Source organism: Hyalella azteca, unplaced genomic scaffold (assembly GCF_000764305.2).
Source record: "Hyalella azteca isolate HAZT.00-mixed unplaced genomic scaffold, Hazt_2.0.2 contig3356, whole genome shotgun sequence".
In the NCBI taxonomy this organism is placed as follows: Eukaryota; Metazoa; Arthropoda; class Malacostraca; order Amphipoda; family Hyalellidae; genus Hyalella; species Hyalella azteca.
The window spans coordinates 22,100-44,974 of record NW_025933606.1 but is presented as its reverse complement, the minus strand read 5'-3'; the positions used below and the strand labels follow the sequence as shown (position 1 = coordinate 44,974).

General features: G+C 39.9%; 1 protein-coding gene across 1 annotated transcript in view; it reads left to right on the top strand.

Moving 5' to 3' along the window:
* The window catches only part of LOC108667479, a 34,342-nt gene that overhangs the window by 848 nt on the left and 10,619 nt on the right, over window positions 1-22,875 (top strand). Inside the window, exons 2-13 of the mRNA XM_018154514.2 lie at window positions 10-69; window positions 245-470; window positions 4,537-4,596; window positions 5,300-5,524; window positions 10,835-10,894; window positions 11,070-11,294; window positions 13,169-13,228; window positions 13,417-13,641; window positions 16,107-16,166; window positions 16,342-16,566; window positions 17,600-17,659; window positions 17,837-18,061. Coding sequence (XP_018010003.2) covers window positions 35-69; window positions 245-470; window positions 4,537-4,596; window positions 5,300-5,524; window positions 10,835-10,894; window positions 11,070-11,294; window positions 13,169-13,228; window positions 13,417-13,641; window positions 16,107-16,166; window positions 16,342-16,566; window positions 17,600-17,659; window positions 17,837-18,061 — 1,686 coding nt within the window. The 5' untranslated portion in view covers window positions 10-34. The remainder of the gene's footprint in view (window positions 1-9; window positions 70-244; window positions 471-4,536; window positions 4,597-5,299; window positions 5,525-10,834; window positions 10,895-11,069; window positions 11,295-13,168; window positions 13,229-13,416; window positions 13,642-16,106; window positions 16,167-16,341; window positions 16,567-17,599; window positions 17,660-17,836; window positions 18,062-22,875) is intronic.

Sequence of the window (22,875 nt, the reverse complement as noted above, 5' to 3'; positions counted from 1 at the left end):
CTTTTTCAGAAAATTGAAGAAATCTTCGGAACCTATGTTGAGGAGAACAACAACATGGCGATGGACGAGGTAGGGTTGAGGTCCTGATAGTGCTGCACACTTGGAGGTTTGGCTGATGTTAAGCCTCAATTTAAGATGAACTATTTAGATATACCATATTCAGATAAACATTCTACATGAGTTTTCAACTTTTATATTTTGTGAGAACAACTTGCTTATAACATTTCTTTCTCATGTGATGGAGCGTGTCGAAATCGATGAGACCAGCAATTAAGAAGGCGTATGAGATTTACAAAAGTAAAATGAATTCAAAAATCTCCCAGCGAAGATCTTTTGAAGATTCTCTACTAAACAGCTATCATTTAGAGTTAAAAAGCGAAGCTATTGCAGCCTACGACAACAAAATCCAATATACCAGAAACGACGCTTCGTTTGTAATTGCTGCCGAAGTTAGAAACCGCCTTGAAAAGGTGAGTAAACGCCAGCGAAATTGCAATCATGTACTCATGATATCGCTGACCGAACACTCTCAGTATTTGGGCAGTATATATTTGCAGCCAGATTGTGGACAGATATGATGATTGTGCTTGCACAACCAAATGCATGCATTGCCTTATTACGCAGGGTGCGCTGCGGTGATAATTTCTATCAATAAATATTACCGATTTGTCCGAATAGGTGGCAGATATGTGCTGCAATGACGTTAAATGAGCATGCAGGCGCGCGTGATCGGTGATACCAGCTGACGCATAAATTTAATATACCTGATATCAAATCTATGATATTCAAATTCAAAGATATGTAATCCACGATGTCCGACGGTGTATAATTAATGATATCAGGCGATTTATAATCCAAGATGTCAGACAATTTATAATCTACGATGTCATTAGATTCAAGGGTTTGTAATAGATAATGTACATAGATTAGTAATCCATGAGCATTCTACGCCCTTTGAGAGCTGGGCGAAAAACGCGAGGATCGAACATAAATGTCGAATAGAAGACGAAATGTCCAATTCGTACCATAAACTAAATATTGAACGGCCAAGAGGAGAATACAGATCATTCCAATAAGATGGAATGCAGATCATTACAAGTTTAATACTTCTTCAGAATTTTTACATAAAATGTTGGTGCATGGACTTAATACTGAAGCTCATACTATCATAACGGTTCAGCATTAGTTTCAACGTATTGGGCCAAATGCGTTCTGAGGCAACGGGAAAGTAAATGATTTAATTCTATGTTTGCTTCTGGTATTTAAACAATGAGATACAATCTAAGTAGAATTACCGGTAAGTTTTCACCGACAGTAATAAAAAATAGGTGATTAACTATATGATTGCAATTTTATGATACTCAATCTTTATAGGAAAAATGACAACTTTGTCGTGATAATGTAGATGGTAGAATTTGGCAGTTTCGAATGACCAAGCATAATCTAGTGTATGTTACAATGTGTGTAATGAATATGAGAAAGTACACAGATGCCACATCCATACACCCGCGGCAGCATAACGCTATGTGAGCGAAGCTTGAATATATAGTGATCACTGTGATGCAAGATTGTTCTGGATTCACATTTCTAAAAAAAGTAGAAGATAAATATTCATCAAGTTGAAGAAATAAGAGCGGTAACTACTAAAATTTGCCTACGAGGATGTGACCACGCAACCTTAATCTTTAAATACTCATGATCGTTCTTAAATAGCTTCAGCATCACGCATGACCGGTCTAACCACCAATTAACGTCGTTTAACTGCACTATAATTGTGTGAATTTTGAACGTCAATGCTTATTTGACCTTATTTTAGCCGCTCTCAAACGCATTTATTCAATTACTTAGATTTGGGCAGGTTCCATTAAAGACCAGAGAATTTGTTTTATTGACGATTTTCTTATTAGTTTTTTCAACATATCAAACAATATTTTTCGTTTGCACAGGTAAATCGAAAATCAGGGTACCTATGGACATTTTTATTTCGTTGACGACGTTTCGAATATTTCAATCATTCATTATCAAGGTAAAAAGCGCATTGAGTTACGAAATTTTTGTCGACATAAATACAAAAGCATGTAAATAGGATACTACTAAAAAACAAAATTGGGTAGAAATAATGCCTTGTCACAAAAATATCAAGATGAACAAAAATCAAAACAGCAAAAATTACTCCGAAAACAGTCTCAAGGTTCTGACAAATCCAGTAGCTTGTAGGTTGATGGCTGGGGTCCTATCCTTAATGATGAGGGCTTCAGCTATCGCGAGTCGGTTGGCGTCGGGGCTTCGCATGACGACGCTGGTGCATTCTTCCAGCACCGTACGAGTGATGGTCTCGTTGTGGGCTTCTATCAGGTGGTTCCTTGGTCCACCAGACTGAAGGTGACAAGACGTTGGCTTAATGTCGTAGTTGTGAGTCCGATGTAGTCCATATTATAGGGAGAAGTCTACAACCTTCTCTATTGCAAGAAAATTTATAGACTACATTGGTCTTTTGGAAAACTCCCGTTTTTTGCAGGGGTTATTGTTCATTACGAGATTCTGCATTTTCTTGTTTTTATAATAGATCAGTAGTTTGATTTTATTGTTAGTTGTGTTCACGATGTTGTTGTGAACGATGGATTGGAGGATTCGTTCATCTGCTATATAACCGCTGGTCATTTGATTCTCGTAGTAGATGGTTGTGACGTTTGCGTCAGTCTCTGGTTCGTTGTTGCGACTGTATTGGTTCGATCGAAGTTTTGAGATTTCTGCGTCGATTGTTCTGTTGGCAAATCCATTCTTGACTTAGATTCTTGTGCAATTTCTCAGCTCCGTATTTAAGTCATTTTCAGACGAGCAGGTTTTGAGAGCTCGTTGGATGAGAGCACGTATTGCGCTTCTTTTGTAGCGCTCTGGGCATTCGCAGGCGGCGTTCAGGACTCTCCCGACTTCTGTGGGTTTCCGGCATACTTTGGCGACGAACGAATTATTTTTAGCTTGGACGACTATATCTAAAAAAGGCGGTTGTCTCCGAGCTCGTAGGTAAACTTCAAGACAGAATTCATTTCGAAGGCCATTCATAGGTTCCTCAGTTCTTCATCTCGAACAACAAATATATCATCGACATACCTGCAGTACAATTCGGGCTTGATCTGCTCATCTAAAAGTACTTGATTTTCGATTTCGCACAAATAGTACTCAGCAAAAGATAGTACTACAATCTTTGCGAAATTGAAAATCAAGTACTTTCAGATGAGCAGAATAAAATGTCCATCATATGAGAAATAAAAATGTCCATCGGTACCCTGATTTTAGATTTACCTGTCCAAACGAAAAATATTGTTCGATATGTTGAAAAAAACTAATAAGAAAATCGTCGCCAAAACAAATTCTCTGGTCTTTAATGAAACCTGCCTCAAAGGAACAAATTCAGCCAACCTATACTAATTTAATTAGATTTATTAACTAATTGTCGTTGATCGCTGATTGGTTTCGATAAAACCACTTATTGTTTCGAAGAACTCGATGAAAAAAAAAGCTTCCTGTGGCTTTCATCGTGCCAGCCTGCATGCAAGCTCCACGTCCAGATTCACAACAATTCCAATTGAGTGATGAGTAGTAGGGCTGAACATTTTACGTTACAAAATCAAATTTCATCGCATTTTTAACTTATTACTGCTCATACGTGCAGCTGATAGTATAACTGAACCGAATAATCTCCATGGCATGTTAAATCCGAGGATGAGTTAACTTTCCATGTCATGTTAAACGAGGATGAGTCCAGATGATATATGATGAAACTTGAGTCTCATCAATCATCATCTAAAACTACTCACAAAAATCTTACACATTGCATCATTGTTGTGATTGTCCATGTTTTTTCCTTGGTTATGGTTAAGTGATGGTTAAAGCTCGGAAAGCAACATTGATATAATTTTTGGATTCGCATTCTGAACCACCTTCTTTTCCCTTCTGAAAAAATTATTTGCTCTAATTATATTATTAAAATAATTATTATTATTTTTTGAAAAATTTTTGTGAAAGCACTGAAAAAATTATTTGCTCCCATGTTTATGTTGTTATTACGAAAAATATTAAAATAATGCACATTCGGAAATTATTATTTACTTTTTAGGCGTATCAGTAACGATCCTCATTCTTCTGTTGCTAACACACCGTCTACTTGGGTTATATCTACTCCGACATTGTCATCCTTTACCTCCACAATGCTGTCTCATCGCCATCATTGACTTCCATAATACCGTTGCCTCGACATCATTTTCCTCTACAATGCCAAACTATAGCAGAATTATACGTGAAAAGCTTCACGATAATCTAGTTCGTTTAGGAGTCTATCTTCTCTTCCATATATTTTAAGCCATCCAAAATTCCATTATTTTTAGGAGAGAAGCATTGCAATGCCAGAACATGTGCTCGTGAATAATAACCCTTTAGTTTTCACGATATTTCAAAATACTGCAATTACTGTGGACTAAAAAATAAAACGAAGGAAGTGAATAAAGTTGCAATCATAATGAGCAAAAATTTTTTCAGAAGATTGAAGAACTCTTCAGGACCTATGTTGAGAAGAACAACAACATGGCGATGGCCGAGGTAGGATTGAGGTCCTGCGTGATTGTACAGCACATTTGGAGGTTTGGCGGATGCTTTGCCTCAATTTACGATTGGTGTAGATTGGCAGAAGTTGTTCTTTATTGCAGGTTTCATTGAAGACCAGAGAATATTTATTATTGAAAATTTCCGTGTTGTTCTTGTCTATTCGGCAAATTAGGCTTTTTATGGGAATTAAAAACTCAAACAGGTTTACAAGGGACATTTTATTATAATTTACGACGGTTCGAATGCAACTTCTATCATTATCAAGTAGGGGATGAGCTTAGTAATTTGTCAGGACATTGAAACTCTTCACGTAATTCAAGCTTTATTTCAGTTTATATCCATAATACCCTATGTTTGTACTAACGTCATTACAAAATTTCAAATTCAAGTGTTGCAAAACTCTTCCCCTACTTGATAATGAATGAAGTTGCATTCGAATCGGCGTAAATTATAATAAAATGTCCCTTGGAGACCTGATATTTGAGTTTTCAATTCCTATCAAAAGCCTAATTCGCCGAATAGAGAAAAATAGTAAGTAAACTGTCAATAAGACGTACTTTCTGGTCGTTAATGAAACCTCAACTTAACATGTACTGTTCATATATACCTTATTCAGATAAACATTTCACGGGAGCTTTCATCTGTTAAAGTTTGCGAGAACAACTTACTTACAACGTTTCCTTTTCATGTGATGGAGCGTGTCGAAATCGATGAGACCAGCAAGAAGGCGTATGAGATTTACAGAAGTAAATTTGATTCAAAAATCAAATCCCAGCGAAGATCTCTTGAAGGTTCTCTTCTAAACAGCTATCATTCAGAGTCAAAATGCGAAGCTATTGCAACTTACGACAAGATAAACCAATACACCAGGATCAACGCTTCGTTCGCAATTGCAGCTGAAGCTAGGGAAATCCTCGAAATGGTGAGTAAAAGATAGCGAAAGTGCGATCATGTACTCATAATATCGCTGACTGAACACTATGAGTATTTGGGCTGCGCATATTCGCGGCCAGATTGTGGACAGATATGATGATTGTGCTTGCACAATCGAATGCATGCATTACCATATTAGGCGGGGTGCACAGCGGTATTAATTTCTATCAATAAATATTATCGTTTTATATGCATATGTGGCAAATATGTGCTGCAATGGCGTTAAATGGGCATGCAGGTGCGCGTGATTGGTGAAACCAACCGACGCATAAATTTTATATACATGGTTTCAAATCCATGATATCGAGTTATTCAAAGATATTTGATCAATTATGTCTAACGGTGTTTAATCTATGATATAAGGCGATTTGTAATCCATGATGTCAGACAATTTGTAATCTATTATGTCATTAGATCAAAAGGTTCATAATCCACGATGTACATGGATTTGTAATCCAGGAGCGATTAACGTCTGTGGGAGCCGGGCGAAAAACGCGACGATCAAACATCAATGTCGAGTAGTAGACGAAAAGTTCCATTCGTACTATAATTTCACTATTGAACGGCCGAAAAGAGAATACAGATCATTACAAGTAAGATGAAATGCAAATCATTACAAGTTTGGCGATATTCAGATCATCACAAGTTTGATATTTTTTTAAAATTTTACATAAAATATTAGTTCAGTAATTTAATAGTACTGAAGCTCATACTATCATAACAGTACAGCATTAGTTTCACCGTCTTGGGCAAAATGCGTTCTGAGGAAACGGGAAAGTAAATGATTTAATTCTAAGTCTGTTCCAGGGATTTAATACATTGAGATACAATCTATTAAGGAAATAGAGACCAGGGTGGCTGAACTGGGTGATCCAGCCTCCAGCCTGATAACGGGGGGCTTCAATCTCCCCAGCATCCGTTGGGCAAACCCTGGCGGCTTATATAGAGATTGATGACTGTGACAGAAGTCAAGAAGCTTAAGGAGTGAAGTTTATAATAATAATATAATAATAGTAGCGGTTTCAGCGTTTATTAGGCCGTAGGGCTGTCGCCGATTCTTAACATCGCCAAATATTCGCGGCTTGTTGCGGTCTCGAACGCGAAACTCACTGCTTCAATTTTGCTTTGCTTAACCGCCCGGCCTCCTTGCCGATTCTGACCAGAAACTGGCGCATAGAGCTGGGATGGAACCCGCACCTCTCTGCTCAAATCTTGGTACTCTGAACTTTAACCACTGGGCCACCCTTTTTTGTTTTTTTACCACTGGGCCTATTTGCTGCAGAACAGTAGCTCAGTCAGCAGTACGGCTGCCGACAAGAGAACACAATATCCTCAATGTCTTCTTTACTACTAATGAAAGAATGGTGGTGACGTTAGGGTTGATGAGACCTCACTGTCCGACCCCCGCCTGATGATGGTGGATACGACAATTGGAATTGAAACCCAACCCAGGTATATACACCAAGAGAACTGGAACCATATTTAGATAAACTTCCACACTCTATAAGAACGCAATAGGAGGCAATTTGGAAAGAACTTAACGAAATCGATTGGAGAGAAGAGTTTCTCGAGAATAATGCAGATGAAATTTACACAAAACTATGTGAGAAACTAGCACAGGTGTGCGTGTGAGCGTCATACCCCAAAAGAATCAGGCCCTAAAGTCCGCAACATTCCGGGAGACCGACGAATTCTCATGAGAAAACGCGCGCAATTAAATAGACAAATAGCTTAATCAACTAGTAGTCTGAGGAGAGCGAGACTAGTTGACTTGCACCAGGAAACTGAACTCGAGTTGCAGGACTCGCACAGCATGGAAGAACAAGCTGCTGAGGAGCGAGTAATTGAGGTCATCAGAGAACCAAAAGTATTTTTTTTTCAAATACGCCAAGTCCAAGGCTAAAATAAAGACGCAAGATGGCCTGCGGAAGGATAACGAGGTCCATGTCGAAGATGACCAGGGCATGTGTGAGTTACTGGGATCGCAGTGTGAAGCAGTGAACAGCAACCTCCGCTACTCAAGACAGGAGAATGAAATCGAAGTTCTCCAAGAGTTTCCAGGCGGAAGGGGGTTGGAGAACATCGAGTTTGGAGCAGAAGATTTAAAAATAAGTATCAAAGAACTGGCGACGCTTTTAGCACCAGGACCCGATGGAATTCCGGTAGTGCTGTTGAAAAATTGTGTTATAGAGCACTGAAAGCACCACTCACAACACTATGCTCTGGAAAGCCTATATAGATGATGGAGGGAATTATTCCTGAGGGCCTCAAAATAGGACTGCTAACGCCAATTCACAAAAGAGGTAGGAGCGACAGACCCCAAAATACCAGACCTGTGGCCTTGAACTCGCAGGTGATCAAGGTTTTCGAGAAGGTAGTGGTCAGGCAGGAAGCTCGTGCAGTATATGTAAGAGGCTGGATTATTTAATAATGGGCAACATGGGTTCCAACGAAACCGTTTCTTTTTGTCACAGTTACTAGAGCACCATCACCGACTAGTGGCCCTACTGGAGGAGGGAGCTGGCGTAGACGAGGTTTACCTGGGCTTTGCTTTAAGCTTTTGACAAAGTTGACCATGGGGTGCTCTTTAGGAAGCTGAGGCTGCTGGAGGTATGAGGAAGCCTGTTAGAATGGATACACAACTTCCTTACAGAAAGAGTCCAAGCTGTCGCAATTGGAGACTCGATATCAAAAGAACCGAGGGTTAAAAGCGGAGTGCCACATGCGCTCTGTGCTTCGGTCGATCCTCTTCTGGGACCACATCGCCGACATTGACTCAGAACTTACCCACCTATCTGTATCGTCATCTACGGACGACGCAAGAGTACTGAAGAGGATCAGAGATGACCTATACTACGAGAGGTTACAGGTTGACCTGTCGACAATCTACGATTGGGCCCTAGTGAATAACATGCAATGCAACGGCACCAAGTTCGAAGTGATGAGATACAGAGTTGGCACGGAGACCGGGTTGAAACATCGCTAATCGGCATCAGATGGCACAGAAATTGAGGAGAAGCAACTACTTCAAAACCTCTGAGTGTTAATGAGTACCAAAGCCATATTCGATGACCACATCGAGGAAATAGTCGCGCGAATCAAACAACGGGAGAACATATCGAGCGGAATGAATCTGGAGAACATATCGAGCGAGAGAAACTGCACCAATGATTACACTCTTCAGAGCACTCGTGCTCCCCAATCTTGAATACTGCTGCCAGCTTTGGGCGTCGCTCAAGGTGCGGAAACTGGAGTCAGTCCATCAGACCTTTACGTCCAGGATCAGCGGTATAAGGGAGCTGGAGCTGAACTACTGGGACAGTTTAAAACACCTGGGACTGTACTCGCTGGAGAAGAGAAGCAAGAGGTACATCATATTGTGCACTTGGAAGATAACAACCGGACTGGCTCCCAACTTTGAAAATGAGACCCCAGAATAGTGACTTATTACAACGAAAAGAGGGGGAGACTGTGCAGGTTTCCAACATTTTGTAACCGAGCCCTGGCCAGAGTGAAGACTCTTTGTGAGGGAACACTGTCCGTGGCAGGACCGAAGCTGTTTACTGCCTAGCCAAAAGTGCTGAGAGGAAAAAAGTTCACCCCTGCAACACTCAAGAGGCGACTACACAAATGGTTCAGAAAGATCCCGGATAATCCAGTTATGAAAACTACCCTCAACACATGACAAGCAACAGTATCATGCATCAGTTGGCCCTAGGAGAGCAAATAGACGGAACACGTTCAACGTTACATCCGGAATAGGAGATGGAGGATGACAAAGGCAGCGCATCAACGTGAACTTGGACTAAGAAGTTCTAAAGTCATCATTAAGTCATAAGATGCCGCTTCTATACACCAGGGGCAGCATCGCGCTATGTGAGCGAAGCTTGCATGCATAGTGATCACTGTGCTCCAAGATTGTTCTGGATTCACATTTCTAAAAAATTAGAAGATAAATATTCATTACGTTGAGCAAAAAAGAGCGGTAACTACTAAAATTCGCCTACGGGAATGTGAACTGGAACTTTAAATACTCATTATCGTTCTTAAATATCTTCAGAATCAGGCATAACCGGTCCAACCACTAACGTCGGTTATTTAAGCTATAATTATGTGACTTTCGACCGTCAATGCTTATTGACGTTATTTTAGCCGATCTCAAACACATTTTATTTATTATTTGAATTTATCAACGATTTGTGGTTGATTGCTGATTGGTTTTGGTAAAGCTACTTATTGTTTTGAAGAACTCGATGAATAGAAAGCTCCTCTTGATTTTCATCGTGCAAGCCTGTAGGCAAGATCCGCGTCCAGATTCACGACAGTTCCAATTGAGGGATGAATAGTTAGGCTGAACATTCATAAGTTAAGAAATTGAATTCCATCGTATTTGTAACTTATTACCGCTCATGCGTCCGACTGATCGTATAACAAAATCAAATAATCTCAATAGCATTTTAAACCCGAGCACGAGTAAAACTGCCCGCCCACGAAAAATATGGTGAAACTTTAACCTCATCAATCCTCATCAGAAACTACTCACAAAAATCTTACACATTGCATCACTGTCATGTTTGTTCATATTTTTGCCTTGGTTATAGTTAAGTGATAGTTAAACCTCGAAAAGCATCGATGATATAATTATTGGATTTAAACTCTGAACCACCATCTCAAGCCTCATATATTGGCACAACCTTACTGAAAAAATTATTTGCTCATATGCTTTTATTACCCAAAATGTGAAAATAATGCACATTCAGAAATTATTATTCGCATTTTAGGCGTATCAGTAACGATCCTCATTCTTCTGTTGCTAACACACCGTCTACTTGGGTTATCTGCTCCGACATTGTCATCTTTTACCTCCACAATGCTGTCTTCTCGCCATCATTGACTTCCATAATGCCATTGCCTCGACATCATTTTCCTCTACAATGCCAAACTACAGCAGAATTATGCGTGAAAAGATTCATGACAATCTAGTTCATGACAATGGCATTATGCACGCCATCATTGACCTGCATAATGCCATTGCCTTGTCAATCTAGAACAGAATTAAACTCGAAAAGCTTCATGACAATCTAGTTCGATCAAGTCCATTAACTCTTCCATATATTTGTAGCTATTCAAGGTTTCATTGTTTTTATGAGAGTAGCATTGCAATGCCAGAACGTGCGCTCATGAATAATATCCCTTTAATTTCCACGATACTTTAAAATACTTCAATTACTGTGGACCAAAAAATTGTCAGAAAGAAGTAAATGATGTTGCAATCATAATGAGCAATATTATTTTTCAGAAGATCGAAAAACTCTTCAGGACCTATGTTGAGGAGAACAACAACATGGCTATGGACGAGGTAGGATGGAGGTCCAGATTGTGCTGCACATTTGGAGGTTTGGCGTATGCTTAGCGTCAATTTAAGATGAACTATTCAGATAACCCATATTTAGATAAAGTTTTTACTAGAGCTTTCAACTGTTAAAGTTTGCAAGAACAACTTACTTACAACGTTTCCTTTTCATGTGATGGAGCGTGTCGAAATCGATGAGACCAGCAAGAAAGCGTATGAGATTTACAGAAGTAAATTTGATTCAAAAATAAAATCCCAGCGAAGATCTCTGGTAGCTGCTCCTCTAAACAGCTATCACTCAGAGTCAAAAAGTGAAGTTATTGCAGCTTACGACAAGAAGAACCAATACACCAGCAACGACGCTTCGTTTGTAATTGCCGCTGAAGCTAGGGAAAGCCTTGAAATGGTGAGTCAAAGAAAGCGAAAGAGCAATCATGTACTCATAATATCGCTGACCGAACACTTGTGGTATTTGGGCTGTGTATATTCGTGGCCAGATTTTAACAGATATGATGATTGTGCTTACACAATCAAATACATGCATTGCATTATTTTGCATTTTTATTTATATATATTTTGCACATCTATAAATATAATCGACTTGTTCGAATACATGGCAGATATGTGCTGCAATGGCGTTAAATGAGCATGCAGGCGCGCGTGATCGGTGATACCAGCCGACGCATAGATTGTATATTTGTACCAGGTTACAAATCTATGATATCGAGTGATTCAAAGATATCGAGTGATTATCAAATGCGCAGCGTTTGCAGCTTTCAAATGAATGCAAACACCATGCAATTAACAAAAATAATTATCTACAAGGACATTAAAAGTTAAAAAATCTGCATGATAATTTAGTTATAAGTTTAAACTTTTGCCAAGTTCCAAACAACTTAACGCAAAAAATATCGCAAGAACATTCATGGGGTTTGCATTATTGAACGTTCCGAGTTCGCAGCTCTCAAACGAATGCAAACACTATGGAATTAACACGAATAATGGTCTATAAATGCAGGTCAAAATCCAAAGAAATCTACATAAAATTCAGTTATAAATTGCAAGTTTATAAAAGTTCAAAACGATCTCACGAAAAAACTATGAAAGCTACCTTATTGCAGTTTCTTCGTAATCGTTTCCGCTACAAAAAAAAATATAATAACACAGAAAACGTGATTTCTCGGATTTCGGGGTACATGCTCCCCTTAAGAAATCGAATTTTATCGTATTTATAGTTCTTGTATAACTTATTACTCCTTATACGTGCAACTGATTGTATAACTGAACAAATAATCTCCATAGCATGTTGAACCCAAGGACGAGTAAAACTATAATTAATAAAATATGTAGGCGTCGCGGGGAAAATGGTTGCAAAGAAGAGAGGGGGCTCACACAATTACATTTTCAAAGAATCGTCAGTTGCGAATGCATCAGACTCTCAAAATTATACTATACTGCCAGTGGACTTGTTTGACAGTCTGTTAAATAAAATAATGCCGCTCACCCAAAAGCAGGATGATGAAATTCATATGCAATGGAATTCATTTGCGATGAAATTCATTTCACGATGGAATTGAGAGCGAAACGTATGAATTTTTTTGCGAACCTCGTCAATGGTGACTTGTACACAAGTGACTTGTACACAAAATTTATTAAAACTTCAACTAGTTTCACCAGAGCTTGTTCTTTTGCATTTCGACTCCTTTGACTGAACTCCCAATAGGCATTCATGGTCTCTACAAAAGTCAATTAGCCTCTCTACTAGAGAATGAGTCCAAACAAGGGTGGCGTTAATTGCCATAGTGAAGGACCAGCGTATGCAAACTACCTCGCTAGACCCCAGCCTGCCGACTACTCAGTATTGACTATTGAGTGTGAGTGCAGCGCGCGCTTGTGTTGCACGAGGCAGGGCGCCTGTGAATCGCTAGCTCGTCAATCGTTTCGTTGCCCACGAGAAGCGCGCACGTAGACGCTGCACAGAGGGGCGGTGAGGCGCTTGACGCCCGTGGGTTGCCCCTAGTGTGAACGGGCCTTAAAGCTTCGCGACAATCTATAGTTCGATTCGGATTCTGTCAACTCCTCCATAAACTTTATGATATATTTGTAGCTATCTAAGGTTTCATTGTTATATGAGAGTAGCATTTTAATGCCAGGACGTGTGCTCGTGAATAATAATCCTTTAATTTTCATGATATTTCAAAACACTTCAATGACTGTAGACTAAAAAATTGACAGGAGGAAGTGAATGAAGTTGCAATCATAATGAGCGACTTTTTTCAGAGGATTGAAGAACTCTTCGGGACCTATGTTCAGAAGAATAACAACATGGCGATGGACGAGGTAGGATGGAGGTCCAGATTTCACTGCAAATCCGAAGGTTTGGTATATTAATGGACTCAATTTACGTTGAACTTATCAGATACTGTATATCATATTTAGTTATCTGCTCCAACATTTTACGTGAGCTTTCAACTGTTAAAGTTAGCGGGAACAACTTACTTACAACTTTTCCTTTTCATGTGATGGAGCGTGTCGAAATCGATGAGACCAGCAAGAAGGCATATGAGCTTTACAAAAGTACAATGGATTCAACCATAAAATCTCAGCGAAGATCTCTTGAAGATTCTCTTCTAAACAGCTGTCACTCAGAGTCAAAAAGAGAAGCTATTGCAGCTTACGACAAGAAAAACCAATACACCAGAAACGACGCTTCGTTTGTAATTGCAGATGAAGTGAAGAAAAGCCTTGAAATGGTGAGTCAAAGCCAACGAAAGTGCAATTATTTACTCATAATATCGCTGACCGAACTCTCTGTGTAATTGGGCTGTGCATATTCGCGGCCAGATAGTGGACAGTTGTGATGATTGTGCTTTAAGTATCAATTGCATGCATTGCCTCATTTGGTATGGAGCTCAGAGGTAATAATTTCAGTCAATAAATATTATCGATTTGTTCGAATAGGTGGCAGATATGTGCTGCAATGGCGTTAAATGAGCATGCAGGCGCGCGTGATCGGTGATACCAGCCGACGCATAAATTGTATATACCAGGTTACAAATCCATGATATCGAGTTATTCAAAAATATGTAATCCATGATGTACATGGATTTGATTCCAAGAGCGATTCAAGTCCTTTGAGAGCTGGGCGAACAGCGCGATGATCAAACTTCAATGTCCAGTAGGAGACGAAAGCTCCAATTAGTATTATAATATAACTATTGAACGGCCAAGAAGAGAATAAAATGAAATGCAGATCATAACAAGTTTGATAAAATGCAGATCATTCCAAGTTTAATACTTCTACAGAATTTTTATATAAAATGTTAGTTCGATGACTTAATACTAAAGCTCATACTATCATAACAGTTCGGCATTAGTTTCACCATCTTGGGCAAAATGCGTTCTGAGGTAACGTGTAGATAAATGATTTAATTATATGTTATCTTCAGGGATTTAAACATCGAGATAGAATCTAGTTTTGATCATTAGTAATTTTTCACCGAAACTCATGAAAAATAGTTGATTAACTGTGAAGGCAATTTTAAGATAATTATTATAGGAAAACGGACAATTTGCTAGAGATAACGTATATGGAAGAATTTGGCAGTTTTAAATGACCAAGCATGATCTAGTACAAGTACCAATGCGTGAAACGAATATGACAGAGTACACAGATGCCACAAATTGCCACATCCATATCCACCCGCGGCAACATAACGCTACGTGAGCGAAGTTTGAATATATAGTGATAACTGTGCTCCAAGGTTGTTCTGGATTCACATTTTTAAAAAAGTAGAAGTTATATAATATATTGGTCAAGATGAGCAAATAAGACCAGTAACTACTAAAATTCGCCTACGAGGATGTAACCAGCCAACTGAATCTTTAAATACTCATTATCGTTCTTACATATCTTCAGAATCAGGCATAACCGGTCTAACCACCAACGTCGTTTAACCGCACTATAATTGTGTGAATTTCGACCGTCAATGCTTACAGACGTTATTTTAGTCACTCTCCAACGCATTTAGTTAATTACTTAGATTTATCAACGATTTGTGGGGAATCGCTAGTTGGTTTTGGTAAAGCTACTTCTTGTTTTGAAGAACTCGACGGAAAGAAAGCTTCCCGTGGTTTTCATCGTGCAATCCTACATGCAAAGTCCATGTCTAGATTCTCGACGAATCCACTGGAGTGATGAGTAGTTAGAACTCGACGGAAAGAAAGCTTCACGTGGTTTTCATCGCGCAATCCTACATGCAAGGTCCATGTCTAGATTCACGACAAATCCACTGGAGTGATTAAGGGCCACGTCCAGATCCACGACTGTTCCAATTGAGTGATGAGTAGTTAGGATGAACATTTTCCCCTTACGGAATTGTATTCCATCTTATTTATAACTTATTACTGCTTATACGTGCAACTGATCGTATAAATAACTGACCCAAATAAACTCTTTAGCATATTAATCACGAAGACGGGTTAAACTGCCCGCCCAGAAAAACTGGGGTGAAACTTGAGTCAATCAATCAATCATCATCAAAAACTACTCGCAAAAATCTTACACATTGCATCACTGTAGTGATTGTCCATATTTTTGCCATGGTTATAGTTGTTATGTGTTGATTAAACCACGAAAAGCAACGATTTATAATTATTGGATTCAAGCTCTGAACCACCTACTCCCGCCGCATATTTTCACAACCGCGCCGGAAAAATTATTTGCTCCCATGCTTGTATTGTTATTACCAAAAACATGAAAATAATGCACATACAGAAACTATTATTTGCATTTTAGGCGTATCATTAACGAGTAATTCTTCTGTTGCTAACACACTGTCTACTTGGGTTATCTGCTCCGACATTGTCATCCTTTACCTCCACAATGCTGTCTCCTCGCTATCATTGACCTCCATAATACCGTTGCCTCGACATCATTTTCCTCTCCTCTACAATGCCAATTTATTGCAGAATTATACGTGAAAAGCTTCGTGACAATCTAGTTCGATTACGAGTCTAGTAGCTCTCCCATTTATTTGTAACTATCTATAAGGTTTCATTGTTTTTTAAGAGTAGCATTGCAATGCCAGAACGTGTGCTCTTGAATGATAACCTTTTAATATTCACGATATTTCCAAATAATTCCATAATTGTGGACTAAAAAATTGGTCGAAGAAAGTGAATGAAGTTGTAATTTTAATTAGCAAAATTTTTTCAGAAAATTCAAGAACTCTTCGGGATCTATGTTCTGAAGAACAACAACTTGGCGATGGACGAGGTAGGATGGAGGTCCAGGTTGTACCGCACATTTGGAGGTTTGGCGGATGTTTAACTTCAATTTAAGATGAACTATTCAGATAAACAATATTAAGATACACATTTTACGAGAGCTTTCAACTGTTAAAGTTTGCAAGAGCAACTTACTTACAACATTTCCTTTTCATGTGATGGAGCGCGTCGAAATCGATGAGACCAGCAAGAAGGCGTATGAGCTTTACAAAAGTAAATTGGATTCAAAAATCGAATCCCAGCGAAGATCTCGTCAAGAAATTCTACTAAACCACTGTCACTCAGAGTCAAAAAGAGAAGCTATTGCAGCTTACGAGAAGAAAAACCAATACACCAGAAACGACGCTTCATTTGTAATTGCCGCTGAAGCTAGGGAAAGCCTTGAAACGGTGAGTCAAAGCCAGCGAAAGTGCAATCATGTACTCATAATATCGCTCACTGAAGACTATGAGTAATTGGGCTGTGTATATTCGCGGCCAGAGTGTGGACAGTTATGATGATTGTGCTTACACAATCAAGTGCATGCATTGCCTTATTAGGCATGGAGCTCAGGGGCGATAATTTTTATCAATAAATATTACCGATGTGTTTGAATAGGTGGCAGATATGTGCTGCAATGGCTTTAAATGAGCATGCAGGCGCGCGTGATCGGTGATACCAGCAGACGCATAAATTGTATATACTAGGTTACAAACCAATGATATTGAGTGATTCTAATATGTGTAATCCAGGTCCGACGGTGTGTAATCCATGATGTCAGGCGATTTGTAATCCATACTATCAGACGATATTTAATCCATGATATCAGAAGTTTCAAGGGTTTGTCATCAATGATGCACATCGATTTATATTCCAAGAGTGATTCAAGTCCTTTGAGAGCTGGGCGAAAAATGCGACGATTAAATATCAATGTCGAGTAGAAGACGAAATGTCCAATTCTTACAATAATTTAACTATTGAACGGCTAAGAAGAGAATTCAGATCATTACAAGTTTAATACTTCCTAAGAATTTTCATATAAAATGTTAGTGCTGGGTCTTAATACTGGAGATCATATTTTCATAACAGTTCAGCATTAGTTTCAACGTATGGGGGCAAAATGCGTTCTGAGGTAACGTGTAAATAAATGATTTGTTTTCAAATTTGCTTCATGAATTTAATCATTGAGAAACGAACTAGTTTTGATCATTGGTTTTGTTTCACAGAAATTCATTACAGCATATAAGCTCTTCCGTATATTTTTAGCTATCCAAAGTTTCACTGTTGTTATGGGAGTAGCACTGTAAGGCCTGACCGTGTGCTCTCGAATAATATCCCTTTAACTTTTTCACGATATTTCAAAATACTTCAATAACTGTGGTCTGCAAAATTGACCGAAGAAAGTAAATGAAGTTGAAATCATAATTAACATCATTTTCTCAGATGATCGAAGAACTTTTCGGGACATATGTTCAGAAGAACAACAACATGGCGATGGACGAGGTAGGATTTAGGTCCAGATTGTACAGCACATCAGAAGGTTTGGTATATATTTGGGCTCAATTTATGTTGTATCCTATTCATATATACCATATTTAGATAAACATTTTACAGGAACTTTCCAATGTTAAAGTTTGCGAGAACAACTTACTTATAACATTTCCTTTTCATGTGATGGAGCGTGTCGAAATCGATGAGACCAGCAAGAAAGCATATGAGCTTTACAAATGTACAATGGATTCAAAAATCAAATCCCAACGAAGTTCTCTTGGAGATTCTCTTCTAAACAGCTATCATTCAGAGTCAGAAAGCGAGGCTATTGCAGCTTACGACAAGATAAACCAATACTCCAGAAAAGATGCTTCGTTCGTAATTGCAACCGAAGCTAGGAAAAGCCTTGAAACGGTGAGTCAAAGCCAGCGAAAGTGCAATCATGTATTCATAATATCGCTGACCGAAACTCTTGGCATTTGGGCTGTGTATATTCGTGGCCAGATTGTGGACATATATGATGACTGTGCTTACACAAGGAAATGCATGCATTGCCTTATTTTGCATGGAGCGCAAAGTTAATAATTTCCATCCATAAATATCATCGATTGATTTGAATAGGAGGCAGATATGTGCTGCAATGGCGTCAAATTAGCATGCAGGCGCGTGATCGGTGATACCCGTATCCTGTGTCTTTAGTATATGTTTCGAAAGTAGAAGTTTCAGGCCACGATGGATCACCGCCTCTGACTATCGGGTAGTCGCCCTCATATAGGCCAGCTGATGCACGATGCTGTTGCTTGCTTCTCGGCGCTGGTGGTGGTGCTAGGTAGGGTGGTCGATCAGGGAATAAGCAAATGAACACGTCCAGTAGTCTTTTGAAAGTCTCCAAGGTGAACACTCTCTCTCTCTAAGATCCTTTGGTAGGACGTTATACCGCCTGCGGCCCTCCATGGAAAAAGACCTCCCGCAAGGGATTGAAATCTGGATGCAGATCTGCTACGTCGCGGGGGGGGGGGTCCTGCACAGTTTCCCCTTCTTTCGTTGTGGTATGTCTAGTTTGGTGCCATAAGTTAAGTTATGGCACCAAAGTTTGGTGCCATAGTAAGTTTGGTGCCATTCCCTTCATCATTTTCCATGTGTTCTGAATGACATATCTCCCGGTACTTCTGCAGTGAGTACAGGCGCCCCAACCTCTCACAGTAGTTCAACTCTTCCATCCCTCTGATCCTGGAAGTGAATATTCGCTGTACCCCATCCAGTTCCCAGACCCCATCCCAGTTTGTGACCACCAAACTTGACCTGAGTATTCATCACCACTCCTAGATCGCGAACGAGTCGCTTCTCTCCGATTTCCAAGCCGTCAGGTGCCAGGTAGCTGTGCTCCCTACCAGATCTTCCGCTACTTCTGTATCTCAGAACATCAAACTTGGTCCCGTTGAACTGCAGGTTGTTCACTAAGGCCCAGTCATATATTGCAGCGAGGTCTTTTGCAACCTCTCGCAGCCCATCCTGCCCGTAATAGTCATTAGTATTCTGGTGTCATCGGCGAATGACGATCCAGAGGCGTTGTCCACTGCAACATCCATGTTGGCGATGTGAATGAGGAAGATTGGGCCGAGTACCGTTACCTGTGGCACTCCACTCTTCTGCATAGTCTCTTGCTCGATCTCGAGACTCCAACAACGACAGCGTGTAGTCTTTCAGTTAGGAAGTTATGGATCCATGCAAACAATTCATCTCCAACCCCCATTAGTCGTAATTTTCTAAGGAACTCTCCATGGTCAATGTTGTCAAACTCTTTCGCGAAGTCTCAATACACCACGTCAACCCCGGCCCCCACCACCAGTATGGCAACTTGGCAAGGGCTTGGTGGTGATACTTCAGTAATTGAGACAATCAGAAGAAATTAATTCTAAAACTGTGTTGTCTTCATTAGAACAGGCCAGCTTCCTCTATGTACTGTACCAACCTTCTGGCCACGACTTTCTCCAATACCTTGATTACCTGTGATATTAATGTAACCGGCCTGTAATTTTGTGGTTTGTCTCTCGCACCTCCTTTATAGATTGGGGTTATTAGCCCTAATTTTAGGTAACTAGGAACGTTTCCTTCACTCAATGAGGTTTTTTGGAGCAAAGTCGGAGGGACCTTTAGTGCACTGAAACATTTCTTCAGTAACACTGCAGGGACCCCCATCTGGCCCAGTAACCGAGTGAGTCCATAATTCTTGGATACTCCTCTCTGCATTCGGTGTTTCAAATTCAATGTTCAGCAGCACCCACCCTCTTGGTAGTTCCTGGAAAACTAAAGTTGTGTTCTTCTGTCTCGAGTTTCGGGGTTTGCTGAATACTTTCTCAAACTGCGCTACTAGCAGGTCACACATGCCCTGCTCGTCTCCAATAAAGACATCGTTACTTTTCAGAGGCCCCACTGTGGTCCTGACTTTCGCCTTTGACTGAGAATATTTGTATAAATATTTGGGATTCTCCCGTAAGGCAGCCACCTCTTGCGCCCCTGCAACTTGTTGCTCAGCCTCGTATGATAACTGCAACAATCGGTCCGTGTCCTCAATTTTCTCCTTTGAATGCTCCACCCTCCGACGCTCCATATTCCTGGGGGCGGTCGTTATCTGGTTGTTCAAAAGCACTCGATTTCTCATGATGACCCGCCTGTCCCTTAGAATTATGTGCCGTTTGGGGATTGTTCTTCCCGGCGATTGTTCTTCCCACAGCTTGTTGTACATAGCTCCGGCGTTTAACTCCAGGAACTTGGATCTCCAGTCAAATTCGAAGAGTTCGTTCCCAATGGCCTCCCATTCTGTTATTCGATGATGAAAATGTAGTCCGGCCAGGACCTCTCAAGGTGTAGGTCTGAGCTGGTCCCAAATGTTGATTCGACTACCTCTAGTCGATTGTCTGACAGTGTGGTCTGCTCATCCCGAACATCAACAACTAGTTCTTTATTGCTGGTGAAGAATAAATCGAGGATACTGCGTTTTTTTGTTGGCACCTGCACCTGCTGACTTAGCAAGTGCTCTCTAGCGAATCGAAGTAGTTGTGTTGCCTGGATTTTGTCCTGTTCTCTGCGCTGCCTTTAATAATCTAAGTGTGACTATTGTGTGCGTGGTAGGTTGAAGTCTCCCGCAACCACAATATTTGGGGAAGGTTCACCCAAATTGGCCACCTGCTTCTATTCTTTCGAGAGTTTCATTGCATTTTTCATGCAGGCAGTCAGGCGGTCGGTATACGATTGCTATGTACAGTTAGAGATGCGAAATGTGTAATATAACATGCTCCATATATCCATTGTAACCTAAATGCAGGGTACTGTTTTGGCTCGAGGAAGTTTCTAAAGTAGACTATAATGCCTCCCTTTCTTCCTCGCGTCCGTTCTGTCTGCTCGGCAATGTTGAAAGCCTTTCATTTCGATTTTTCCATCTTGGATCTCCACTTTTAGGTGTGACTCGGTTGAGGCAGGCATAATTATTCCTTCTGTTTCAGCAATTTCTCTACGTACGATGATCTTGTGGCGTTTTCTTCTTGGGAAGAGCCCCTCGATGTTGGCTATCATGATGCCAGGCTCTTCTTTTCCATGCGTTCTTAGTGCTGCAACACTGCATTGTCAGAAGTCTCTGGCTGAGCAGCTATTGCATTTGTTGCTGAAATTGTTACTGCTGTTCATGCCATTTCGGAAGCTGCAGCATTTGTTGATGAATCTGATCTACTTGCCTCCGCAGGCCTAAAAAATTACTGCGTTTGATATCGCGTAGAATCCGTCCTGCTATTCCTCTGATTTCGATAAATTCACACTTCCCAGAACGTATTTTTATAACAATTGCATTTTCTCTGAAGCTCTGAGTATGGGAGTAGAATCTATCCGGTGTTCCAGGAATGAAGTATCGGAGTTCCGTCTCCCCTCAACGTCACCTCCCTCCTGCAAGCTGAGTCCAAGGTGATGAAGCCAACAGTTATCTCGTTTGCAAGCTACATTTTTTATAGTACCTAGTCTAGGAGCGGATGATAGTATTGGCAGTCTTTCCCATTTTTCAATCCACATTAGTTTTTCCTTCCAGATATTGAAAATTTGTGACAGATCGCAGGGTGATAATAATTGCATTTCATTTCTTTATCCTCCCAATCTCATTTCCCCTAAAGATATCTCAGGCAAAGGCGTTTCTCAACAGTTAAATGCCTCTTACCCGCATTTACTCGTAAATCGGAGAGGGGTAGGATAACATTTATGTCAGGAATTAGGGTGGAGGCCGAGCCGACGCATAAATAGTGTATACCTGTTTTCAAATCCACGCTATCGAGTGATTCAAAAATGTGTAATTCATGATGTTCGATGATGTGCAAGTCATGATGTCAGATAATTTGTAATCCGTGATGTCAGGCGATTCAAGGACTCATAATTCGTGATGTACATGGCTTTGCAATCCATGAGCGATTCACGTCCTTTGAGAGCTGGGCGAAAAACGCGACGATCAAACATCAATGTCGAGTAGAAGACGTATGGTACAATTCGTACTATAATTTAAATATTGAACGGCCAAGAAGAGAATGGAGATCATTACAAGTTAGATGGCATGAAAATCATTACAAGTTTAATGCTTATTTAAAATTTTTCATAAAATGTTAGTGCGGGGACTTGATAACGAAGCTCATACTATCATAACAGTTCAGCATTAGTTTCATCGACTTGGGCAAATTGCTTCTGAGATAACGGAAAATTAAGGATTTAATTCTAAATTTTCTCCAGAGATATAAACATTGAGTTACAACCTAGTTTGGATCATTGGAAATTTTCCACCGAAATTCATGAAAAATAGTTTATTAACTATGAGTGGAATTTTATGATAAATACTAAAGGAAAAATGACAATTTACTAGAGATAATGTAGGCGGAAGAATTTAGCAGTTTAAAATGACCAAGCATGATCTAGTAGATGTTACAATGTGTGAAACAAACGTGAAAAAGTACACAGATGCCACATCCATACACCGGCGGCAGCATAACGCCATGTGAGCGAAGATTGAATATATAGTGATCACAGTGCTGCAAAGTGGTTCTGGATTTACATTTCTAAAAAAGTAGAAAATAAATATTCATCAAGTATAGCACAAAAAACGGTAACTACTAAAAAATTGCCTACGAAGATGTGACCACGCAACTAAAATTTTAAATACTCATGATCGTTCTTAAATAGCTTCTGCATCACGCATGACC